This window comes from Rhinoraja longicauda, chromosome 9 (genome assembly GCF_053455715.1).
Source record: "Rhinoraja longicauda isolate Sanriku21f chromosome 9, sRhiLon1.1, whole genome shotgun sequence".
Classification (NCBI taxonomy): Eukaryota; Metazoa; Chordata; class Chondrichthyes; order Rajiformes; family Arhynchobatidae; genus Rhinoraja; species Rhinoraja longicauda.
Window position 1 is genome coordinate 31,707,943 of NC_135961.1, and position 27,844 is coordinate 31,735,786.

Genomic DNA, 27,844 nt, shown 5'->3' on the forward strand with positions numbered 1-27,844 from the left:
TCCACAGATTCACTAACCTCTGACTAGAGAAATTCCTTCTTATCTCCTTGCTAAAGGTACGTCCTTTTATTCTGAGGCTATGGCCTCTGGTCCTAGACTCTCCCACTAGTGGAAACATCCTCTCCACATTCATTCTATCCTATATGGGCTACAAGTCCAAAATACATTTCATAGAGCTGAGATGCACAGCTGCAAACCACGGCATTAACGCATAGGAAGGAACTGCAGATGCTGGTTTACTCCGAAGATAGACACGAAACACGAGCATTCCGTGTCTATCTTCAGAGTAAACCAGCATCTGTTTCAGTCTGAAGAAAGTTCTCAACCCGAAACATCACCCATCCTTTTTCTCCAGAGGTGCTGCCTGACCCGCTGAGTTACGACAGCATTTTGTGTTTCTCCACAGCGTTAATGTATTGCATTAGAAGCAGTTACGTCAAGTCCTGTGGGGCTTTTTGTCACCTCAAAGGAACTGCCTGACATCCCAAATCTTCTTCAGAGTTTAGACTTTGGAGATACAGCATGGAAACAGGTCCTTCAGCTCACCAAGTCCTCACTAACCAGTGATCACCCCATACGCTAGCACTGTCCTACACACTAGGGACAGTATACAATTTTACCGAGGCCAATTAAACTATGAACCTGCACCTCTTTGGAATGTGGGAGGAAACCGGAGCACCCAGAGAAAACAAATGCAGTCACAGGGAGAATGTACAAACTCCACACAGACAGCACCTGTAGTCAGGATCGAACCCGTGTCTCTGGCGCTGTAAGGCAGCAACGCTACCGCTGTGCTACTGTGCTGCCCTAACTATTGACATAACACTAACAGAATCCCCAAACCTCGAGAGAGGGTCAAAGCAACTTCATTCATCAGATCTAAGCGTCTCCAGCATAGACCTCCAAAAACACTGGGGAAAAAATGTTGTACGGGATTCGGGCAAATGGGATGTGCGTGGATGAGCAAAAAGGTCGGCAAGGATGTGCTGGGCCTAAGAGCCTATTTTTCTGTTGCATGATTCAATGGCTCCTTGACCCTAAAGGCAGGTACTCTTCCTGATGCAGCAATTAGTTTCATTACAGTTCCTCTATTCCCCAGGGCACATCGGTGACAACATTTCAAACATGAAGATATTGTAGCACAGATTCATACAGGTTGGAAACAGGCTCATTGGCCCAACATACCAAGTGCCACCTCACCAATGTCATGTACAACTGTAACATAATGTCCCAACTTCTGCACTCATTTCCATTCCTCAGCCCACCTGCACAGCTGATCAAGTTCTCACTCGGAATAATGATCAACAATGTCCATGATACCACCTATTTCAATAGTCCATTCAATACAATAGTCAATTTATTTGTCACATACAGATAAATGTGGAGTGAAATGAAAGATTACCCACAGTCCAACAATAAGACCAATAAAAATAAGCAATAAAAATAAGCAAGAAACATCCATCACAGTGAGTCTCCTCCAGTCACCTCCTCACTGTGATGGAAGGCCAGAATGTCTTTTCTCTTCCCCTGCCGTCTTCTCCCGCGGTCAGGCTGTTGAAGTTGCCATGTCGGGGCGGTCGTGGCTCCCGACATTGATGCCCCCGCCGGGCAGAGAAAATCCCATGGCCTATTTCAGGCCGCGCTGGACGGTGAAAGGTCCGCGGCGGGCTGACCCAAGCCCCGCGATTTGGGGCGGGCGAAGACGCTGCCGCTGCCGGAGCTCCCGATGTCGGCCCCTACCCAGGGGCTTGCGAGCTTCCGACGTCCACCCGGCCCGCGGCCGAAGTAGCCTCCGGAGACGAGTCGCAGCCGCAGCGCCACCACGGCCTCCGAAGGCAGCCAGCTCTGCAGATGGCAAGTCCGGTCCGCGGGCTCTGCGAACCAGAGCCCCAGGTGGTCCCAGGTGGAGGCCGCCAGCTCCAGGTGTTTGGCCGATGGTAGGCCACAGCGGGAACGGAGACACCACCCAGAAAACAAAGGTCGGTCTCCATTCGGAAGAGACAATTTTACAGTCCCCCCCCCCCTCCCCCCACATAACACACAACCACAAAAAAACTCTACATCATACTATTAAGACAAAAAACAATAAAAAAACACAAAAGACAAACGGACTGCAGGCAAGCCGCAGCTGCCAGGGCAGCACAGGCACACCAGTGTCATCTGCCAAATTTATCAATCACGCCATGTCTGTTTCCATCCAAATCATTCATGATTCATCAATCAATAGTACCAGCACCAATCCCAGAGGCACACCTGTAGCCACAGGCCTCTCGTGCTTAAAATAGGTTCCACCATCACCTTCTGTTTCCGACAATTAAGACCATTCTGTATCCAGTTAGTGAGCTCCCCCTGGATCCCATGCGATCTAACCTTCCAAAGCAGCCTTCCAGGTAGAACCTTATCAAAGACCTAGCTGGTCCATTTACACTGCGTCTACAGCCCTGCCCCTACAGCCCTGCCCTCATCAACCTTCTTGACTCTCCCACGCGCAAATCCATGCTGACTATCCCTAATCAATCCATCTCCTTCCAAATGTGTGTATATCATTTCCCTCAGCATCCTCTCCAAGTGTTCAGGGACATTTTGAAAGAAATATTAAAGCTGCAATATAAATATAAACAGGCCCATCATCGATTTTCAGGCAACTGCTGGTGCAGCCTCTCCTTTAATCCGGATAAAATTACGAGAGCGTACTTGAAATCCCTCCCGGAAGTCCCCCCAAAAATGTGGCACTTCCGTGGACGGGCGCGTCGAATTTGTCACCTGTGGCCAGGGCTCTGGAACTCCAGGCCTGCCAGAGCCGGCAGATTCTTTCCCATTGCCGACTTTGCGGGCCGGTATCTCGGCAGCCCAATGCCGTGATCTCTGTTGGTCTGGCAGAATGGTTCATCCAGAAAGGCTCTGGACCAAAGGGTGCCAGAAAATCAGTGGCCGACCTGTAGTAGCTCTTTTTTAACATCAATTGCAGACCTGTACGGTAAAGGGCTCATTATGTAATGACCTATGGGTTCGCACTGGTGGGAGAGTTAAGCCTGAAACTGCATTTGTCAATGTCAGATTCAGCCGTGATTTTCCTGCCAGCCTGTCAACAATCACTGTCAACTTTCTTTGTAGGTAATGCCTATTCTTTGAGGGACCTGAGCAAGTGGAACAGTCTCTAACAAGGAAGTCAAGGAGAAATATATATTTAAAAAATGCCTCAGCAAAGCATTCACTGGGCTGTGCGGATCTCAGGGAGCTACTTTGCAAATGATCTAGTGGCATGTTGCTGGAATAGTTGAGGCTTTTGATGTGACACCTTCTTCCGATTGTCAATCTCACTTCATGTTCATGTTTGCACACAGGTGCACCGGGATCATTCGGTTCTGAATAGGACGGGCACTCTATTCCTTGCATTACATCAGGGCGGGTCAGGGACAGATTTCAACGGAACAACAGTGGGACTGGTTTGACCATCATGTCAACAAAGTCTCAGTTTAGTAAGCAACATGCTCACTTCTGAATCAGGAGGTTAAGGGTCAGGTTGCATGCTAGACCACAAAATCGGAGATTTTGACCACAAAAATTTAGATTTTGACACTCCAGTAACGTTTTGAAGATCTAATACACTGTTAAAGTTTAGTTTAGTTTGTTGTCATGTGTACCAAGATACAGGGAAAAGTTTTTTTGTTGCGTGCAATCCAGTCAGCGGAAAGACTGTACATGATTACAATCGAGCCGTCCACACATTACACATATAGGATAAAAGGAATAACATTTAGTGCAAGATAAAGTCTGAAAGTCCGATTAAAAATAGTCCGAGGGTCTCAAATGAGGATGATGGTAGCTCAGATCTGCCCTCGAGTTGTTGGTAGGATGGCTCAATAGCCTGAGAACAGCTAGGAAGAAATTGCCCCTAATCTGGAGGCGTGCGTTTTTACACTTCTGTACCTTTTGCCTGATAGGAGAGGTAAGAAGAGGGAGTGTGAGATAGGTCCTTGATTATGCTGGTGGCCTTGTCGAGGCAGCATGAAGAGTAATTAGAGTAATTGGAAGGGAGGTTGGTTTGTTTGTGTTTACACCAAAGATAGACACAAAGTGCTGGAGTTAACTAAGCGTGCCGGGCAGTATCTCTGCAGAAAGAAGGATGGGTGATGTTTCGGGTCGGAAGCCTTTCAGTCTTTCTTTCCCTAGGTTGGTTTTTGTGACGGTCTGGGCTGCGTCCACAAACAATCACACCGTCTTCTAGATCCGATTTTAAACTGAGCTCCATCTGCTCTCACTGGAGATTTGTCCCAAATTGTCCAAATCAATATTACATCCTTCCTTCAGCGCGAGAAAGTGAACGTGCTCTCATCACCTGTCTGCTTGTGAAAACGTGTTATGTGCACAAATCGGCCAGCCATTTCCCACTTAACCGCAGCAACTAAACTTCAAAAGTGTCACTTTGACAGAGAGAGCTTCTGTCTGACCTTATCTTTATTCAGCCGCGAGACGCGGACAGCGTGGGCGTGACTACTTTACTGGGCCACTTCAGACATCAGTATAAAAATAAGCCACAGTGAGTCTGGACTCACAGACGAAGAGGAAATCATGAAATTTTAAGAACTGTTCATTACTGACCCTCGTCTTTCATTCCAAATGATATAGCCACTTGAATGTAAAGTTCTCAGCTGCTGTGGTGGGGTTGTGAGCCAACATTTCCACCCACTGGATATTGATCTATTAACCAATGCACTCTCAGCCCGAGGCCATGAAAAGTGTGCAGTGACTGCAAATCAATCTCCTTTTCTTTTCTTTGGAATCTGAAGAAGGACCCCGACACATCACATCACCTACCCATATACTTCAGGGATGTTAACTGGCCTGTTGACTTACTCCAGCGTTCTGTGCCTTTCCTTGGTTAACCAGCTCAGTCCAGTTTAGTTTATTGTCTTGAGTATCCGAGGTACAGTGAAAAGCTTTTGTTGCGTGCTGTCCAGTCAGCAGAAAGACAATACATGATTACAATCGAGCTATTTACAGGGTATAGATACATGATGAGGGAATAACGTTTAGTGCAAAGTTGAGCCAGCACAGTCCGATCAAGGATAGTCCGAGGGTCACCAATGAGGTAGATAGTAGTTCAGCTCTGCTCTCTGGTTGTGGTAGGATGATTCAGGTGCCTGATAACGGCTGGGAAGGAACTGTTCCCAAATCTGAGGGTGTGCGTTTTCACATTTCTATACCTTTTTGCCTGGCGCAATATGGGTGGTCCAGGTGAAGTTGTTGGGTGATATTGACCCACCCAGGGGAGAGGGTGGGGGTCAGGAGAGGGGGAGGGGGGAATAGGGGTGGAGAGGGGGGAATGGGGGTGGAGGCAGGGCTGGGGGCAGGGGAGGGACAAGTGGGGGTGGGGTAGGGGGGATGGAGTGGGTCAGTGGGGGGAGGAGGGGGGATAAGGGGGATTGAGTGGGGGGGGGTTGAGGGTGCTACACCAATACAGGAGAGGCTTTGAGTCCAGGGCTCACTCAGTGACGACACCCTCTCCCCTTCCCTGTCCCCCCTCTTTGAGGAATGGGCCCAATGGGTCCACTTGGTCTAGTTATCTTTAAAGTCAGGTGATTTAATTCTACAGGTTATCATCAGCAACGGAAAAGTTTCCCCTATGTTTGGCATGAAAGATTTTACACATTTGCAACATCTACTAACTACCTGTCAGATAAGCTTTGCTTTCATGCAAGTTTAAATTCTCATAGGCGCTTGAAATAAATGTATTCTTTCCCCAGCAGCAAGTTTCATTGGAGTTTCTGCGTAAGGTCTTCTGCAAGTTTTCAAACCATGTGCTACATTATGTTTCATTCCAAAATAGAAATGATGTCAGCAAATGGTTGATGCAGAAATTGTTGTTAATATTCCACCGGAAAAGCAGTTATTGATGAAGCAGCAATTTTTACAAAGCTTGCTGATGTTAATGTGTTCCACGCACTTCATGCACTACTTACACATCACACACTACAAGGCTCTTAAAGCTACAATGGTTCAATGCTACTGCACACGACCTTCAACAAGAAAGTTTCATTAGTAAGAATGTCAGGGGTTGTGGGGAGAAGGCAAGAGAATGGGGTTGAGAGGGAAATATAGATCAGCCAGACTTGATGGGCCGAGTGGCCCAATTCTGCTCCTATAACTTGCGAAATTATGAAAGTCTGGCAAACAGACTATAAATCATACAAGAGGTCCTTCAGTCCAACAAGCCTGTGTCAACCATCAAGCACACATTTACACTAATCCTACACTAGTTCCACTTATCTGCGTTTGGCCCATATCTCTCTAAACCTGTCCTATCCATGTACTCGTCTAATTGTGCCAGTCCCTGCCTCAACTACCTCCTCCAACAGCTTGATCCATACACGCACCGTCCTTTGCGTGAAAAGGTTACCCCTCAGATTCCAATAATATCTATTCCCCTTCACCTTACACTTATCACCTCTGGTTCTCGATTCCCCAACACCTTGCACGAGACTCTGTGTTTTCACCCAATCTATTCCTTTCCTGATTTTATACAGCCATCTAACCCTTTGCTCTGAGTCTTAACACAAACTCTTCAACACCAAACTCTTAGTTTTGTTCTTTTAAGGTGAAACTCAAAAATCTTTAACGTTATCTTAAAGTTTTAAAATTAAATATTAAAAGTTTTGCAATACCTTGAAGCACATGTAAACACTTTTTTTTTGCATGGTATGTATACTAATTGTTCGACAAGGGCAGGAAGCATTATTTTATTGAAAGACTACTCACCCTGTGGTCTTTGATAGGTAGACAAAGGTGTGTCATCCTTTAGCAGCCAAGTAAAATTCCAGGTAGTTAAGTTATTATTTGCAATCTCCTTGTTTTCTTCAAATTGTGGTACTCCAGATGCTGCAAACAGAAAGAGCTTAAATTGGCATTGTTTTAATGAAGTAACACTGGGAAAAAGTGAACGCATCTTAAACTCTGCACAAAACAAATCCTCTGCTCAATATCTAGTGCTTGCAAACTAGTCAGCAAGGAAGCAATGTTATTGACAAATAATGGCTTGTTCAAATCTAAATTCAGTTTGCACTTTCCTATACCGCATCTAAGATGGCGTCCAAGCCAGTCCTGGCCCCAGAAGTGGATCTGCAATCATGCATTACAATCGCTCCACGCTTTTAAACCTCTTCCCCAACAACAGCATTTCTTACTTTCACTAAATGTTATTCCCTTTATTCTATCGACGGCTTGACTGGAATCATGTATAGTCTTCCCGCACGCAACAAAAGCTTTTCACTGCACCCTGGTACAAGTGACAATAAACTATACTGAAGTTTATCAATATATTATCTGTGAAATCTTATATTAAACCTGGCATGTTGGGTTTCCTACACCAAATTGGTAGCGTGTCCAATCCTACGGTTGCAAAGGACACGCAAGGAACTGCAGATTTTGATGAAGGGTCCCAATCCAAAACATCACCTCTCCAAGTTCTCCAGAGATGCTGCCTGACCTGCTGAGTTACTCCAGCTCTGATCCTGATCGACTGATAACCAGTGCTTTTTATGTGACGATATGCACTGGTACAATGCCAATAGCATCGCGTCAAGAGAGCCTGCACGTCTCTGATGGTTATCAACCATGCTTTCCTTGTCAACACAGACGAGTCAGTATATGTGTATCGACACCTCTATGTCGACAAGGGAAGCATGGTTGATAACCACCAGAGATTCGCCAGCTCTCCACACCATCTCTCTACAAGGTTTCCAGTGCTCTATGCAGCTGTGAATAAATCCATGATTTTGTCTCTGGACGTTTCATGATTTGAAAACCCTTGGAACACCTTTTGCATTTCTTGCCCCCAGTCATCCACCTTGATAAATTTATTTTGTGATTCCACCACAAATAACAAAACCATCAGCTGAAAGCTCAAATGGTTGCCAATCTGTTAGCTGGAATATTAGGTCACTAAATTTGACTTCCCAAAAATGATTCAGGCCAAAGGCGGCTAATGTGTTTACAGCTGAAAGAAACACACAAAGTGCTGGAGTAACTAAGCGGGTCAGGTAGCATCTCTGGAGATATATGCCTGAGATGCTGCCTGTTCCACTGAGTTACTCCAGCACAATGTGTCTTTGTTTTTGTAAACCAGCATCTGCAGCTCAAAGAAATAAACAACTGCAGATGCTGGTTAATACACAAAAGGGCACAAAATGCTGGATTAACTCAACGGGTCAGGCAGCATCTCTGGAGAACATGGATAGGTGACGTTTCGGGTCGAGACAGATCCTTGTGTCTGTGTTTATGACAAAATATTCTTGGTTATATTTTCCATTTTTCTAAGACGCATTCAAATAACTGTTTGGTGCTGTCTTAGCCCACTTTACCTCAGGAGAGGTACCCAGGAGTTACTAACCCACACCGAACCACAACAGAAGGAATGGAGATAACAGAGGCTAAATTTGACAGACGGCGTAAACAAGCCCAGGGATTGAGATGCGCGATTAGCCTGTGCTTGTTCAATGTGATGCAGGCAATGTGCCAGGCTTGTGCTATTTCTTATTATAATGATGGTGGCATTTAGCCAGCACTAAGTGACTTTAGCAGAAGGCAATGTGTGGAGATGCAAGCTCCAGTTAAAGCTAGTCTGTGAAGTTTAAAGCCAGCCTGCCCCTCCTATGAGGGAGGAACAGTACAATAAAATCCCATGTGTAAATTTGTTTTGAAATATTCATTTTTAGTTTGGAGATACAGCATGGAAACAGGCCATTCAGCCTACCGAGTCCACGCCAACCAACGATCCCCCATTCACATTAGTTCCATTTTATCCCACATTCGCAACAACCCCCTTCACACTGGGGGAAATTTTGCAGCAGTCAATTAACCTAAACACCCCCTGAAGGGTAGCACATGGGATGTAATGGTGGAGTTGCTGCCTTACAGCACCAGAGACCCAGGTTCAATCCAGACTGTGGGTGCTGTCTGTACAGAGATTCTATGTTCTCCCCAAGACCGTGTGGGTTTTCTCTGGGTGCTCCAGTTTACTCCCACACTCGAAAGACATACAGGATTGTAGATTAATTGGCTTCAGTGAAAATTGTGAAAGTTGTAAAAATTGTCCCCGGTGTGTAGGTTAGTATACGGAGTGATCATTCATCAGCTTGACCCGTGAGACGAAGGGCCGATTTCCGCAATATAAATTTATGTCAAATTTCTAGTCCTCTCATGTCTTTGGGATGTGGGAGGAAAATGGAACACCCGGAGGAAATCCTGGTGATCACAGGGAGGACATGCAAACTCGACATAGATAGCACCTGAGGTCAGGATGGAACCCGGTGTCTGGTGCTGTGAGACAGCCTTGCTACCAGCTACGCCACTGCGCCGTATCGTGCTCTGCATGGTATTCATGAACGAGGGAAGGAAAGACGCAAGGCAGTGGGGAATGGCGGACTGCAATTGCAATTATTAGAAGGGTGCTTGACGAGATCACAATGCGAACACGTACCCCATCCCCAATAATTTAATGTAAAGGCTGCACTGACCTCCCCACCATCAAAGCCAGGGATCTACAGCAGCCGATGTCTCAAAAAGCCAGTCAGCATCGTCAGAGACCCACGCCACCCTGGCCATGCTGTGATTTCACTCCTACCATCGGGATGAAAGTACAGGAGCCTGAAAATTGTAACGTCCAGGTTCAGGAGCTGCTTCTTCCCGACAACCATCAGGCGATTAAACACTACAACCTCCAAATAGGCTCTGAACTACATAGACTTGGGGGCATTATTTTTTACTTTGCATTATTATTGTGCATATTTGTCTGTTAGCTTTACAAATATATACTTTTTTAAACGAAACCCGTAGTAACAAAAAAAAGTTCAGATATATGTACTGAACTATTTTTGTTATTACGTTTTTTAACAGAATACTACGTTTACATATCTTTTGTGCTGCAAGTAGAAATTTAATTGTTCCGTTATCGGGACATATGACTATAAAACATTCTGGACTTACTTTTGTAGTCTCATCCATTTGCGATACAGACCAATGTGCCATCTGCAACCATGTTTGTTTTAGAGAGTGAATAGACGACAACATTGTGTTTCAAAAGACCATTGCAGAGGTTAGTTATTTCACTTGGGCAGCTTACAACCCAGCGGCATGAATATTGATTTCTCTAATTTCAAGTCACCCTTGCATTCCCTTTCTCTCCATCCCTCCCCCACCCTAGCAGTCCTACTAGTTTTACTGTTCCTATCCCCTTGTTATCCCCTCCTCCACAGCCAACAATGGACCACTGTTATTGACTATCGGTGCCGGCTCCGATTTGTTCTCTACCTTCTCACATCCTCTACCCTGACTCTCAATAGACCCAAAACATCACCTATTCTTTTTGTCCAGAGATGTTGCCTGGCCCACTGAGTTAGTCCAGCATTTTGTGTCTCTCTCCAGAGGTTACTACTCTGCCCACTTTGCCTCGAGTCTGACTATTTGTATGCATGGGCTAACCTCCATCCCCAGTATAGTGTTTGGTGGGACTTGTGCTGCAAGTCATGTCATGGACCTGCCAAGTCCAACCAGTCTTCACCAGTCTATACCAAGAGGTATAGAAGTGTGAAAACACACACCTTCAGATTCAGGGACAGTTTCTTCCCAGCTGTTATCAGGCAACTGAACCATCCTATCAACAATTAGCGAGCTGACCTACCATCTACCTCATTGAGGACCCTCGGACAATCTTCAATTAGACTTTACTGGATTTTATCATGCCCTATACATTATTCCCGTTATCATATCATATCATATCATATATATACAGCCGGAAACAGGCCATCCTGTATCTGTACACTGAATGGCTGGATTGTAATTACGTAGTCTTTCTGCTGACTGCATAGCACGCAACAAAAAAGCTTTTCACTGCACCTCGGTACACATAACAAGAAACTAAAAAGTAAACTACAACTCCAGTGCCCAGGGTTCGATTCTGACTAAGAATTCTGTCTGTTTGGAGTTTGTACATTCTCCCGGTGCTGCGGTTTCCTCCCACACTCCAAAGACATGCATGTTATAGACAATAGACAATAGGTGCAGGAGGAGGCCATTCAGCCCTTCGAGCCAGCACCGCCATTCAATGTGATCATGGCTGATCATTCTCAATCAGTACCCCGTTCCTGCCTTCTCCCCATACCCCCTGACTCCGCTATCCTTAAGAGCTCTATCCAGCTCTCTCTTGAATGCATTCAGAGAATTGGCCTCCACTGCCTTCTGAGGCAGAGAATTCCACAGATTCACAACTCTCTGACTGAAAAAGTGTTTCCTCATCTCAGTTCTAAATGGTTGTAGGTTTAAAGACGTACAGGTATGTAGGTTAATTGGCTGGGTAAATGTAAAAATTGTCCCGTGTAGGATAGTGTTAATGTACGGGGATCACTGGGCGGCACGGACTTGGAGGGCCGAAAAGGCCTGTTTCCGGCTGCATATATATGATATGATATGATAATTGGCATCAGCAAAATAACAAATTGTCCCTAGAATGTAGGATAGTGCCGGTGTATTGGGTGATCGCCGGTCGATTTGGACTCGGTGGGCTGAAGGGCCTGTTCCTGCGCTGTACCTCTAAAGTCTAAAGATTTCAATGAAAAGAGTGGGTTTTTCTCTATTTGTTTTTATGCAGGTGTGGTGGACAGTACGGAGGGATTAGCGCTTCTTCATTGGTATTGAGGGTGGTGTGGAGCTGCCTCCTTGACCCGCTGCTCTTTTCCAGTTGAGGGAACATCAATACCATCGTCCATCAGTCAACAGTGAACACAAAAGAGTATTTCACAAGATAGGATATAGTGTGACATGCTGCGAAGCATTGAGATGGAAATATATGTAGCAAGGAACTGCAGATGCTGGTTTAAACCAAATGCTGGAGTAACTCAGCGGGACAGGCAGTGTCTCGGGAGAGAAGGAATGGGCGACATTTCGGGTCGAGACCCTTCTTCAGACTGATGTCAGGGGAGAGAGAGATACAGAGATAAGGTAGTGCAAGGTGTGAAAATAGGACAAAGAATGGAGGTCAAGGAAAATGTAGAATAGATCATTGTTGGCCAAGGAAAATGTGGAATAGATACGCAAGCAGCAGATGTTCTTGCCTTTCTCGTGGGTTCAAGGTGAGAATTCTTGTTTTGATGAGGAAGCATTCACAAGGGCTGTCATTTAGTGGGAAAATATCATATAATCCAGGTTTGGGTCAATATTAGTCAAGAGTGTGTTATTGTCATATGATCCAGACAGAACAGTGAAATTCTTACATGCAACAGCACAACAGAATATGTAAACATAGTACTCTGTAAACAATATAATAAGCGATGAAGTTCAGTGTATATGCACACATGCATGGATAAAAACAAACAGACATTAATAGTGCAAAGAGACAAAACCAATGCCGCCAAGTCTATATAGTTCAGAGCTTATTTGTGGGTTGTAGTTTAATAGGATTGGTGGTTTGTAGGGAATTACAATAGATGGGCAGGACAGCTAATGAGGGTCGCAGTTCAGTTTAGTGTGAAATGAGCTCAGCATTCTTTGTTGTCAGAAATGCTGTGTGGAAAATGTGCTCTGTTTAATTAAAGCAGTAAATACCAGGGCAAAAACTGCAGCAGCTCAGATATTGCAGTCGATTCAATGGGTGCAATGTTGCAATTGTTCCGCTGCAGAAATCAATGCAGTGTTTGACCTGGTGCTGCTTAATAACTGTAATCAATGTTGCTTTTAAATTGTTGCATTGCAAAAATACAGAGAAATTATTACAGTTTACTTTATTGCAGTCAATGCTAGAGGCAAGCAGCTGCTGCTACATCATTGCAGTCAATACTGCAGGAATCTGCTGCTTTTTAATTAGTGCAGTCAAAACTGCAGGAATCTGTTGCTGTTGAATTATGCAGCCAATGCTGCAGGAATATGCTGCTATTGAATTAATGCAGTCAACGCCGCAGGAATCTGCTGCTGTTTAATTATTGCAGTCAAAAGCTGCAGGGAATCTGTTGCTCTTTAATTAATGCAGTCAAAACTAAAAGGAATATACTGCTATTTAATTATTGCAGTAAATACTGTAGTAAGTCAATAGATCAATTTTGCAGCAAACAGTACCCTTTTAATTATTGCAATCAATAATGCAACCAATGTTGCTGCAACTCTGCTGCTGTTTAATTAATGTTACTTGATTATGTAGTCAATACTACATGAAACTTGCAGCGTTTGAATTACTGTGGGCAATACCGCAGATGGACAGTTCATTTCTTCTTCTTTCCCTTAGACAGTCCCTGAGGATTGAGGGGGAAATCTTTCCACTTTGGTTTTGTGGGTTTTTGAGGTGAGGGGTGTGGCCAATGTGGGCAGATTGACAGATGGGCAAGTGTGTGGTTCCACGACTTATACAGACCTGTGTGTTCCCGATGCGTGAAATTATAGTTTTCAATATTATCCCCAAATCTCTTCCATTCTGAACAGTCATGGTCCAGAAATTCTTAGACGTCAGCCGGGATGTAGTACTTTCATCAAGGTGTCTTTGGACACAGAGAACAACCCATAGAACACTATAGTATAGGAACAGGTCTTTTGGCCTGCAATATCTGTGCAGGGTTGGGAGGGGGGGAAGCAGTGAGAGAGGGTCTCACAGAAGGAGTGATCGCTGGTCAGTGCGGATTCGGTGGGCCGAAGGGCCTGTTTCCGCGTTGTATCTCTAAAGTCTAAAGGACCTCCTTCGGGGAGAGGAGGAGAACTTCTTCAAAGTTGGCACACCTTGAGGAGATTTCAGTGGCACAGTCAAAATATAGAAACGAGGAACTGCAGATGCCAGTTTACAAAAATCAGGATAAAGCAGCCTATTTGACAGACATCTAACCTAGAACAAAACATTATTTCTCTCCCCAGCTGTTTAATCTTTGCACTGAATGCTGCTATAAAGCAATTCTCTAAATTATATGATGGAGAAAATGGTTCTGTACCATTTCTGTACCATCTAATTGTAGTCAGTACCCTATCCAATCTGGAGCTGGGTCAGAATAATGGTCAATGCTGTTTATAAACTGCTCCAATGCTGAAGTATAATAGCTTTTAAAAATTATTATAATCAGTGTTTTGGTAAATTTGGTTGATTCAGGAAGAGGTGCAGCAGGCAATAAAAGAAGGGAAAGTTGCAGAACTCTGGGAGGTGGGAGATTATTTTTTAATCTTCAAAACATCAAACTTAAAAACTTAAAAGTCAAGGAGAGATTTAGTGAGCAGTCATTTTGAGAGGAGAGAAAGCATTTTTGAAAAATCAGCAGGAGAGTTGACACTTAAGAAGCAGGTGTTTGATTGGCTCAGGAAGGGACGCGGCTTCAAGTTCACCAATGACTCTAACGTTGTTGGACGAATTACAGAAGGTGATGGAAAAGAAGTGAGATCGATCGACAGACCAAATGGTGCCAGCGCAACAACCTGGCTGTCTGAAGAGCGATCTCGATGCGAAACATTCCTTTTCTCCAGATATACTGCCCGACCTGCTGAGTTACTCCAGCATTTTGTGTCTACCTTTGATTTAAACCAGCATCTGCAGGTTTTTTTCCCTACACATATTGTTTACTGCTGCAAGTAAAAATGTCATTGTTCTATCTGGGATATAAGATAATAAAACACTCTTAACTCTTGTCAAATAGAAGAGGGCATAGCCTTAAGGTACTAAGAGCAAGGCTTAATAGAGATTACAAAGCAAGTTATGTTTTAGAATGGTAGGTGCCTGGAACGAGTTGCTGTGGGAAGTAATGGAAGCAAATATAACAGCAACATTTAATTGGCATGTGGACAGGCACAGGAACAGCCAAGGAATAGAGGGATGTAGACCATGCGTAGGCAGATGGGATTAGTTTTGAATGTTGTCATGTTCGGCACAGACACTGTGGGCTGAAGGGCTTGTACCTGTGCTGTATCGTTCTATGTTCTAACTCTGTATGGACAGGCTGTTATGATTTACTTGTTGCCATCTCTTCTGCAGAGAATCTGCACTTTAATTACTGGAGACAAGGCGGTGGCAAATCTGCAGCTGCTAATTGAATTAATAGAAAATGCAACAGGAACGGTGTGGCTATATATTTCTTGCCTTCAATACCATAGGGGAAATGCTGCTTTCAATTATTGCAATCAGTACTGCCAAAATGACTCGCTGTTTAACTTCATCTGTCGATACCAGAGAGAATTGAGTGTTTGAAATGAAAGATACAGCAGGGAAACAGGCCCTTCGGCCCATTGAGTCCACACCGATCACCCGTTCACACACTAGTTCTATGTTATCCCACTTTCGCATCCACTCCCTACATACTAGGGGCACATTACAGAGGCCGATCAATGTAAAACCCATACATCTTTGGGATGCGAGACGAAACCGGAGCACCCAGAGAAAACCCACATGGTCTCAGGGAGAGCGTGCAAACTCTACGCAGACAGCACCTGAGGTGAGGATCGAACCTAGGTCTCTGGCGCTGTGAGGCAGCAGCTCTACCAGCTGTGCCACCCTGCTGCCTCGGTGAAGATGCTGCTATTTAATTATTGCAGCTAGAAAATGATGGTGCGCGTTGATGGCAGTGGATGCTGCTTGCAAATTATCAGCTATTGCGGTGAGTTTTGCAGTGAATTGAATATCAGAGTCAAAAGTTTGGGAAACTTGCTGCAGTTAACCATTCCATGACTCAGTTTGACTTCAGTCACAGCTGCCTGGTATATGATTCAGGGAGCACACTGTAAACGAACCATGATTTGGGGGATTAAAGCTACTCCCTCCTCAAATGGCTTCTTACTCCACACAGACACACAACAAATGAGCAATGCTACAATTACAGCCGTGCCTCTGCCTGCAGCTACGCATTGAAGATAACATTCTGGGCTGTCTGCACCATTCTTCAATGGCTCTACACTACTCAGCTGCCTGGCTGTCACCCTCGCTGTGCACTGCATATCTTGATCATCAGACAAGCAGACTGAGAAGGAAAGTCCAGCAGGTCAGACAGCAGGACGTGTGAAGATATGCAACTAGGATGAACACAAGGAGCTGCAAAAAGGAAGATGAGGGCATAGAGTCATTCAAATCTCCGTCTGCATCAACAGGAAGGACTCCCACTCCAAACATCTCTGAAGACAACATATGTCCGCGTTTCCTGAGAGGCAACATCAGACCCTGGAAAGTCTTCTATGAACCCTGTAACATCCTACACACTCATTCCCAATATCCAATGGGCACGGTGACGCAGCGGTAGAGTTGCTGCCTCGCAGTGCCAGAGACCCAGGTTCGATCCTGACTACAAGTGCTGTCTGTACAGAGTTTGTACGTTCTCCCTGTGACCACAGGGGTTTTCTCCGGGTGCTCCGGTTTCCTCCCACACTCCCAAGACTTAAGTTTGTAGGTTAATTGGCTTCGGTAAAATTGGAAAAATTGTCCCTAGTGTGTAGGATAGTGCTGATGTACGGGGTGATCGCAGGTTGACGCGTACTTGGTGGGCCGAGGGGCCTGTTCCCACGCTGTATCTCTAAAGCCTAAAGGCTAAATGCTTTCTTGTCAAGCAGTTTGTTCCATTTATCAACCTTGCAGAGTCTCATCAGAAGCCACATACAAGAATACTCGCAGTCAAGTACAGAGAGAAAAAATTAGGATCAGGACAATGTAAGGTAACCGAGCTCTGTAATGAAGTCAGAAGTGCACAATTACCTCCTCTTAATTGCACAGAAGATTTAAGCACCAGATGCAAATTGACACCACTTCACTTCTGCCAAAAATACACTTGTGAGCCTTGTGGTTTAATTTAAAATTGCAGATAAACTATCAACACTTGCAGCCCATTCAACATATCGGTCTGTGGAGGTGTAAAACTACGTTGTGTCAGAATAAATCTATAGAGGTATAGACCTACCTTATGTCAGTATCAGTCTGTAAAGATAGAGAGTTGCTTTATCTACCAATAATGATGTAGATGTGCCTAAAGTCAGTACAGGTCCATCTGTTTTCCAGCGCCCTTAGTTCCAGCGTTTTTTTGGATTATCCATGTTGCCAGACCAACGGAGGCCTCCGAAAGGAATCCAACAGTACCGGAACGGTCCATCTAGGCCTTCAGCCGGGCTGGAGTTCCAGAGCCTTGGCTGCAGGGGGGTGGATTTCAAGTGCGTTCTCATACATTTTGTCCAGATTAATGGAGGTGCGAGACCGCCAGTTGCTGGAAAATGGGTGATGAACCTGTGTCAATCTGCTGGGGCATGGACCTGCCATACATCAGTATCTATCTGTAGGGGTATAGACCTGCCCTCTATCAGTCGTATTCTGTTCAGATATAGACCTGCTTTATGTCAGTAACTATCGATCTCCCAGTGGCCAATCATTGCAACTCCCCTACCCCTTCCTATGCTGACCTTTCTGACCTGACCTGCCACGCCCCCATATCATCATCTATATCTCTCGTTACCCGTAACCAGTCTGAAGAAGGGTCTCGACTCGAAAAGGTTACCCATTCCTTCTCTACAGAAATGCTGCCTGTCCCGCTGAGTTACTCCAGCTTTTTGTGTCTATCTTTGGTTTAAACCAGCATCTGCAGTTGCTTCATAAATATTCCCCGTCTGCCTGTAATATGATTCATTTACCTCTCTCGATCCATACATTTCAAATTCCCTCCTCCTAATTCCATCAATTAAGTTTAGAGATGCAGCGCGGAAACGGGCCCTTTAGCCCACCGAGTCCGCGCCGACCAGCGATCCCCGTACACGAGCACTATCCTACACTCTAGGCACAATTTACAATTCTTACTGAAGCCAATTAACCAACAAACCTGTATATCTTTGGAATCTGGAAGGAAACCGGAGCACCCGGAGAAAACCCACATGGTCACGCGGAGAACGTACAAACTCCATGCAGTCAGCACCCATAGTCAGGGTCGAACCCAGGTCTCTGGCGCTGTAAAGCAGCAACTCCACCGCTGTGCGACCCTCAGAGGTGTCAATCCTCAGAAATCATGCTGAAGCTGTCTGCAAGTGACCAACTTTATCTAGGATAGACACAAAATGCTGGAGTAACTCAGCGGGACCGGCAGCATCTCTGGATAGCAGGAAAGGGTGACTTTTCGGGTCGAGACCCTTCTTCAGACGTGGAGATGTGTGTGCGTGTCTATGTGCGTCTGCACCTTTATGGACTGGGTGATGAGATTGCAGTTGCAATGATTAGGGTCAGCAGCTGCAAGAAATGCGACCAGAATTTCCCTACAATTACTGAACCAAAGCGACATTTCGGCAGTTAGTTTAGCAAAGATTTTCTAAACATGGCACAAAACAATATCATAATTTTTGGACTTTTTAAAAAACAGAATGACACAGTGCACTAAATAAATGCATGGGTTACAGAGCAGACAAATTACTAACCCGCCGCCATTTAATTATTGCAGTTAACACTGCAAGGATTTATTAACTGTACAATTATTTCCCTTGATATTTCAAAGAATCTGCTGCCATTATTGACCACAAGAACTGCATCGGTTCAATTACTACAGGCAATGGTGCATGGAAACTTGCAGCTGTCTAATTGCTGCAGGCAACATTGCAGGATTATTGCTGCCATTTAATTATGAGAGTTAATAAACTACTATTTAACTGCTGCACTCAATACCTGAGATAAACCTTTGCTGTTTCCTAATGCAGTCAACAATGCGATTGTTCATTTCCAATAGTCAATACATCAGGAAGACAGCTATTGTTCAATTATTTCAGTCAATACCGCATGCAAATTTCTGTTCAATACTTCTGCTGTCTAATTATTGCAGTCAAAGCTGCAATGAATTTGCTGCTGTTGAATGATTACAACCAATGTGCTGCAGCAAATGTGTTGCAGTTTAATTATTGCAGTCGGCACTGCAGTGAATCAGCTTTCATTTAATTCTCACACTCAGTGCAGCAGGGAATCAGCTATTGTTGAACATTGCTCTGAATATAGAAAATCTACTGCCTATTAATTGTAGCATTCTTGTGTAAGCAGTACCCTGTTTAATGATTGCAACAAATACTGCATGGGCTCTATTGCTGTTTAGTCACACCAGTCAAAGCAGCAGCTTTCCATTATTGCTATCAGTAATGCAGGGCCTCTTCTGACGGAATGTGAGGAATTCTGAAGGAAATTTGCAGCTGTTATATTATTATTGTTAAGAGTGCAGTCAAATGCTGCACCCCAATTCTTGTAAATAATACAGCTGAGAATCTGCAGTTGTTTATTTCTGGCAATGAATACTTCACTGCAGCCAATACTGCAGGAACTGCTACGGTTTAATGATTCTTTTGCACCATTGCACAGTACAGTGAAATTATTTTTGCACAACCACAAATACACAGTCGCCACAATTTTGGCGCCGTTTAAAATAAAGTCTGAAGAAGGTCTCAACCTAAAACATCGCCTATTCCTTTTCTCCAGAGATGCTGCCTGACCCGCTGAGCTACTCCAGAATTTTGTGTCTATCTTCTGTGTAAACCAGCAACTGCAGTTCCTTCCTAGACAAATTACAAACCCTGCTGTCGTTTAATTCTTGCGGTCAATACTGCAGGGATTTATCAAAGGTACTCGTGATATTTCAAGGAATCTTCTATTTTATTATTGATTGTAAAACTGCAAGAACACTCCAACTGTTCAAATGACTGCAGGCAATAGTGCATGGAATCTTGCTGTTGTTTGATAACTGCAGGCAATACTGTGAGGATACTGCGAGAATTAATACTGCAAAAACCAAACTACTGTTGAACGTCTTCATGTTCGGCGGCACGGTGGCGCAGCGGTAGAGTTGCTGCCTTACAGCGAATGCAGCGCCGGAGACTCAGGTTCGATCCTGACTACGGGCGCCGTCTGTACGGAGTTTGTACGTTCTCCCCGTGACCTGCGTGGGTTTTCTCCGAGATCTTCGGTTTTCTCCCACACTCCAAAGACGTACAGGTATGTAGGTTAATTGACTGGGTAAATGTAAAAATTGTTCCTAGTGTGTGTAGGATAGTGTTAATGTGTGGGGATCGCTGGGCGGCGTGGACTCGGTGGGCCGAAGGGCCTGTTTCCGCGCTGTATCTCTAAATCTAAAATCTAAAAAAAAATGTTATACTGGAGGGACACTGCCGCTGTTTCCTAGAGCAGTCAACAATGCAACTGTTATGGTCATAGAGTGATACATTGTGGAAACAGGCCCTTCAGCCCAACTTGCACAGATCGACCAACACCCATCTACACTAGTGCCACCTGCCTGCCTTTTGGCCCATATCCCTCCAAACCTATCCATGTACCTGTCTAATTGTTTCTTAAACGTTGCTATGTACCCTGCCTCAACTGCCTCCTCTGGCAGCTGTTCGATTACAATGGTCAATACTTCTGAAAACTACTATTGTTTAATTATTTCAGTTAATGTCGCATACAAATTTCTGTTCAATACTGCAGAAAAGCGTCTACTAATTATTGTAGTTAAAGCTGCAATGAATTTACTACCGTTAAATTGCTGCAACCAATGTGCTGCGGCAAATGTGTCTCTGTTTAATTATCACAGTTAGCACTGTAGTGAATTAGCTTTCATTTCATTCTCACACAGTGCAGCAGGGAATCAGATATTGTTAAACATTACTCTGAATATAGAAAATTACTAATTTGTAGCATTCTAATTGTAGCATTCATGTGTAAGCAGTATCCTGTTTAATGATCAATACAACTACTGCAATAAATACAGGAATAAAATGTTACGAGTTGATTCTGCGATACAGTGGAAGTTGCTACTGTTAAATCTGTTGTCAAGACTGCAAGGGCTCACTGCTGAGCAAAAACTCAACTCCACCAATCACATAAATATCATGGCTACCAGGTCAAAGGCTGGGTTTCCTGTTGTGATTGACTCCAAGACAAAGCACGTTATTGGTCCTCCGTCCAATATAGTAAACGTTAATTTTGTACCCTGCCAGCACATGGTGGTTGCAGTGCAGGAAACCGCTCCAAAATACACTGCAGTTACTGACCTGGACTATTACTTGGGGCAGCACAGTGGCGCAGCGGTAGAGTTGCTGCCTCACAGCGCCATGCAGTCACAGGGAGAAAATACAAACGCCATACAGATATTGTCCATAGTCAGGGTCAAACCCGGGTCTCTGGAGCTGTAGGCAGCAACTCTACCACTGCGCCACCATGCCGCACCCCTATTGCTGACAAAAGACCCCGAACTAAAACATCACATTTCCATGTTCTCCAGAGATGCTGCCTGACCTGCTGAGTTACTACAGACTTTTGTGTCTTTGGTATAAACCAGCATCTTGGTATAAAAGCTTTTGTTGTATGCTTTCCAGTTGCAGGAAAGGATACACATGATTACAATCAAGCCATCCACAGTGTACAGGTAAAGGATAAAGGGTGCAACATTAAATGCTAGATAAAGTCTGATTAAAGATAGTTCAAGTCTCCAATGAGGTAGATGGGAGGTCAGGAACACACTCCAGCTGATGAGAAGTCCGCTCAGTTCTGTCCCCGAATCTGGAGGTGTGCGTTTTCAAACTTCTCTACCTCTTGCCTCATGGGAGAGTTGACTGGGTCGAGACTTGTCCTTAATGATGCTGGTGGCCTTGCCGAGGCAGCGGGAAGTGTAGATGGAGTCAATGGAAGGGAGGTTGGTTGCGGGATGGTCTGGGCTATGTCCACAAATCTCTGCAATTTCCTGCGGTCCCAAACCATGCTGTGATGCATCCGGATAAGATGCTTTCTATGGCATATCAGTAGACGTTGGCGCAGGTTGGTGGGGACATGCTGAACTTCCTAAGCCCAGCTCATTGTCACCTTCTGAAGGACAATTAAGCGATGGACAAAACACATTGTACTTGCCAGTGACATCCAGATCCTGAAAAATTATGCTTTGAAGAAACAGCAGCTGTTTAATCACTGCAACCAACTCCACAGGGAACAAGTTGCTGTGAGGTTATTACAATCATCACTGCTGGAAAATTGCTGCAGATAAATTCATCCAGTAATGCTGCAGGGAATCCGTAGTTGTTTAATTATAGCTGTCAATACTTAAGGTAATCTTCGGCTGTACAGTCATCAAAATGAATACTACAAGGAACCCGATATTGATCCGTAATTTCAGCATGGAAAATGATCCGTTCTTTAGTGGCTATGATTCATAATGCAGGAAAACTACACAGGCGGCACAGTGGCGCAGCAGTAGAGTTGCTGCCTGACAGTGCCAGAGACTCGGGTTCGATCCTGATTTTGGGCGCTGTTAGTACGGGATTTGTACCAGTGACCACGTGGTTTTTCCCCGGGTGCTCCGGTTTCCTCCCCGAACTCCAAAGACGTACAGGTTCGTAGGTTAATTGGCTTCGGTGAAAATTGTAAAGATAAACCAAGGGGCCTGTTTCCATGCTGTATTTCTAAACTAAACCAAACTCGTTCTGTTCAATAACTGCAGTGGACACTGAAGCCTAATTATTGAAGACAGCCCTGCAGGAATGTAGTGCTATCTGATTACTGCAGTTAATACTGCAAAGAATCAGCAAATTTTTAACTGTTGCAATCAATATTGCAGAATAATTGCTGTTATTTAGGAACCGAAGTTGATACCCAAATAGAATCTAGTTATTTAATTATTCTGAATATGGCAGATAAATTATTAATATTTTTCTATTTGCAGTCAACAGTGCAGATTGACTGCCGCTGTTTAGTGAGTGCAGCCAACATTGTAGTTAATTTGTTACTCTTTAAGTATTGCTATTAGTACCACATGAAAATGCTGCTCTTTAATTACTCTGGTCAATGCAGAAGGAACCTGCAACTGTTTACTCTCAGCAGACATAGAAAATTATGCTTTATATAAACAACCAACAAAACTGCAGGGAAATTGCTTTTGTTTAATCAGAGGTCAATCGTGTATGTAAACTGCAGACTTTTAATTATCGCACTCGATACTCCTTTATGTCAATTTAGACAGACATAGATATATAGAAAATAGGTGCAGGAGTAGGCCATTCGGCCCTTCGAGCCAGCACCGCCATTCAATGTGATCATGGCTGATCATCCACAATCAGTACCCCGTTCCTGCCTTCTCCCCATATCCCTTGATTCCGCTAGCCCTCAGAGCTCTATCTAACTCTGTTTTGAAAGCATCCAGTGGATCGGCCTCCACTGCCTTCTGAGGCAGAGAATGCCACAAATTCACAACGCTCTGGGTGAAAAAGTTTTTCCTCATCTCAGTTCTAAATGGCCCACCTCTTATTCTTAAACTGTGGCCCCTGGTTCTGGACTCGCCCAATATTAGGAACATGTTTCCTGTATCTAGCGTGTCCAATCCCTTACTAATTTTATATGTTTCTATAAGATCCCCTCTCATCCTTCTAAATTCCAGTGAATACAAGCCCAGTCGTTCTATTCTTTCATCATATGACAGTCCCGTCATCCCAGGAATTAATCTGGTGAACCTATGCTGCACTCCCTCTATAGCAAGAATGTCCTTCCTCAAATTAGGAGACCAAAACTACACACAATACTCCAGGTGTGGTCTCACCAGGGCCCTGTATATTTGCAGAAGGACCTCTTTGCTCCTATACTCAAATCCTCCCGTTAGGAAGGCCAATATGCCATTAGCTTTCTTCACTGCCTACTGTACCTGCACGCTTACCTTCAGTGACTGGTGTACAAGGACACCAAGGTCTCGTTGCACTTCCCCTTTTCCTATCTGTCACCTTGCATCCTTATAGCATCCTCTTCACAGTTCACACTGTCACCCAGCTTTGTGTCATGTGCAAATTTGCTAATGTTACTTTTAATTCCTTCATCTAAATCATTAATATATATTGTAAATAGCTGAGGTCCCAGCATCGAGCCTTGCGGCATCCCACTAGTCACGACCTGCCATTTTGAAAGGGACCCGTTAAGTCCTACTCTTTGTTTCCTGTCTGCCAACCAATTTTCTACCCATGTCAATACCCTACCCCCAATACCATGTGCTCTAATTTTGCCCACAAATCACCTGTGTGGGACTTTATCAAAGGGTTTCTGAAAGTCCAGATACACTACATCCACTGGCTCTCCCTCATCCTTTTCACTTATTACATCCTCAAAATGCCAGAAGATTAGTCAAGCAAGATTTCCCCTTCGTAAATCCATGCTGACTTGGACCGATCCTGTTACTGCTATCCTATTACATCTTTAATAATTGACTCCAGCATCTTCCCCACCACCGATGGCAGGTAACTGGTCTATAATTCCCTGCTTTCTCTCTCCCTCCTTTCTTAAAAAGTGGGATAATAACATTAGCAACCCTTCAATCCACAGGAACTGATACAGAATCTATAGAGCATTGGAAAATGATCACCAATGCATCCATGATTTCTTGAGCCACCTCCTTGAGTACCCTGGAATGCAGACCATCAGGCCCTGGGGATTTATCAGCCTTCAGTCCCATCAGTCCACCCAACACCATTTCCTGACTAATGTGAATTTCTTTCAGTTCCTCCATCACCCTAGATCCTCTGTCTCCTCATACATCTGGGAGAGTGTGTCTTCCTTAGTGAAGACAGAACCAAACAAAGTACCTCTTCAACTTGTCTGCCATTTCCTTGTTCCCCATAATAAATTCACCTGTTTCTGTCTTCAGGGGACCCACATTTGTTTTGCCCAATCTTTTCCTTTTCACCTACCTAATGAAGCTTTCATTGTCCTCCTTTATATTCTTCGCTAGTTTACCTTCGTACTTCATCTTTTCTCCCTGATTGCCTTTTTAGTTACCTTCTGGTGCTCTTTAAAAGTTTCCCAATCCTCTGGCTTCCCGCTACTCTTTGCTATGTTATAAGTCTTCTCTTTTAGTTTTATACTTGACTTCTCTTGTCAACCACGGTTGCCTCTTATTCCCCTTAGAATCTTTCCTCCTCTTTGGAATGAAATGATCCCGCATCTTCTGGATTATTCCCAGAAATTCCTGCCATTGCGGTTCCACCGTCATCCCTGCTCGGCTCCCTTTCCAGTTAGCTTTGGCCACCTCCTCCCCCATGCCTCCACAGTCCCCTTTGTTCAACTGCAACTCTGACACTTCTGATTTTACCTTCTCCCTCTCAAATTGCAGATTAAAACTTATCACATTATGGTCACTACCTCCTAGTGGTTCCTTTACCTTGAGTTCCCTTGTGAAATTCAGTTCATTGCACAACACTAAATCCAGAGTTGCCTTTTTCCTGGTAGGCTCCAGTACAAGCTGCTCTAAGAATCCATCTCGGAGGCACTCCACAAACTCCCTTTCTTGGGGTCCATTACCAACCTGATTTTTCCAGTCTACCTGCATATTGAAATCTCCCATAACCACCGTACCATTTTAATTTAATTCATAGAATCAATGATACTGCTTAATTACTGCAGTCAATGCAGTAGAACTGCTGCTGCCATTTAAACAATGCTGCAGCAGAATGCTGCCATTTAAACAATGCTGCAGCAAAATTTTCTTTGTCAAATTATTGTGTTCAGCAATGCAGCGAGTCCACAAGAATTTGCCGTGCCTTCATTATTGCACCGAACACTACAGAGAAACTGCAGTAGTTTCACTGGTGCTGACAATACTGCAGAGTAATTGTTGCTCTTTAATTATTGCAGCCAACAAAGCAAGGAATCTGCTGCTCTTTAAATATTGCTCTCAACCCTGCAGAGAATCTGCGGCCAATTGAATCTTCACTCAATGTCGCAAGAATTTGACCGAAGATTAAGAACTCCACTGCTGCGCAGAATCTACTGCTGTTTAATGGCCATTGCTGCAGCCTAATCTGCCACTGCTTAATGATTGCCAATATGGCAGGAGGTTGATGCTGTACAATTAGTGCAGTCAATACGGCAGCATAACCACTGCTTTTTAATTATTCCATCAATACCTCAGGGCAGATAATCCTGTGTAATGATGGCGCCAATATGTGTGGAAATTGCCGTTGTTTATTTATTACTCCCAAATCTACAGAAGAGTCACTTTCCTTTGATTTATACATTACAGCACAGGAGGCAGCTATGCGGCCCATTGACTCTGTTGGCTTCCAGCAAAGCAATCCCTTCAGTTCCAATCCCCCTCTTATGTCCTTACTCCTGTGATTTTTTCCTCTCTCTGTGTAAGAAGGAACTGCAGATGCTGATCTATACCGAAGATAGACACAAAATGCTCTCATGCCCATCAATTTCCTATTATTCTTTTGCCACTCAATTTAGTTTAGTTTAGCGACAGGACAGCACGGTGGCGCATAGGTCGAGTAGCTGCTTAGCGGCAGGGACCTGGGTTCAATCCTGACTAAGTGTCCCATCTATACGGAGTGTGTACGCTCTCCCCGCGACTGCATGGGTTTTCTCTGGTTGCTCCGGTTTCCTCCCATGCTCCAAGACGTACAGGTTTGTAGGTTAATTGGCTTTGGTAAAAATGGTAAATTTGCCCTAGTGTGTGGGATAGTGCCAGTGTACATGGATCGATGGTTGGCACGGACTTGGTGAGCCGACGGGCCTGTTTCTGCGCTTTACCAAGCTAAAGATACATACCCTTTGGCCCACTGTGTCCACGCCGACCATCGATTATCCGCTCACCCGAGTTCTATGTTATTCCACTTTCTCACCCACTCGGGGGCAAATTTGAAGAGGCCCATTAACCGACAAACCCCAATGTCTTTGGGATGTGGGAGGAAACCAGAGTACCCGAAGAAAACCCACATGGTCACAGGGAGAACGTGCTAGCTGCACACAGGCTGAGGTCAGGATCAAACCCGGGTCTCTGGTGCCGTGAGTCAGCAGCTCTTCCAGCCACTCTATTTGTCAACATTAGAAGTAATCTACAACAGCTCATTTAACCTACCGAAGCATCCTTAGGATATGGAGGGGAAATAACATGCAAACTCTACAATGGCAGCATCCAAAATCAGGATGGAAGCCAGATAAGGCTACAGCACCAAATGGCTGCACTACTGCGCCACTCGATACTGTTGTCAACCCCATAGAAAGCCCACTGATCTTTAATGATTGCTGCCAAAGCTCATTGGAAATATTGTCTTTAAATATTGTCTAAGGAGACTGTACCTGTTATTTTATTTCATTCAATGCCATGGGAAAAGTGTGTAGACCATAGGTTTAAGATGAGGGGAAAAGATTTAATAGCAATTGGAGGGGTAACATTTTAACACTAAGTGTGGTGGGTGTATCGAAGAAGCTCCCAGAGGAGGTCGTTGAGGCAAGGGCTATCCCAACATTTAAGAAACAGTTAGACATGTACATAGATATGAAAGGCTTGGAGGGATATGGACCAAATGCAGGCAGGTGGACAAGTGTTGATGAGGCATGTTGGTCGGCGTCAGCAAATTGGTCCCAAGAGCCCATTTCCATGCAGTATAACTCTATAACTAATTGCATGAAACAGCTACAGTAGTGTACTGTTTAATTCTATCAGACAATGGGATGGAAATATTGTTATATTTAATTGATGCAAGGAAATTCCAGTGAAAATTACTGTTCTCTCAATATTGCAGTTATTTAGAATGTAGAGATACAGCGCGGAAACAGGCCTATCAAATCCGCACCGACTAGCGATCACCCTGTACACTAGCACTATCCTACACACTAGGGACAATTTACAATTTGTACCAAAGACAATTAACCAACAAACCTGTACGTCTTTGGAGTGTGGGTGGAAACTGGAGCACCCAGAGAAAATCAACGTGGTCGCAGGACGAACGGACAAACTCCGTACAGACAGCACTCATAGTCAGGATTGAACCTGGATCTCTGTCGCTGTAATGCAGCAACTCTACCGCTGCGCCACTGTGCCTGCCCCCCATTACCGTCTCGAATTATCACAGCAGGTGACCTGTTGCT

General features: G+C 44.4%; 1 protein-coding gene across 2 annotated transcripts in view; it reads right to left on the reverse strand.

Annotated features, from left to right (window-relative positions):
- The window catches only part of LOC144596574 (ALK tyrosine kinase receptor-like), an 887,900-nt gene that overhangs the window by 624,375 nt on the left and 235,681 nt on the right, over window positions 1-27,844 (reverse strand). For both annotated transcript variants that reach the window (XM_078405054.1, XM_078405053.1), the window contains exon 3: window positions 6,760-6,879. In XM_078405054.1, coding sequence (XP_078261180.1) covers window positions 6,760-6,879 — 120 coding nt within the window. The remainder of the gene's footprint in view (window positions 1-6,759; window positions 6,880-27,844) is intronic.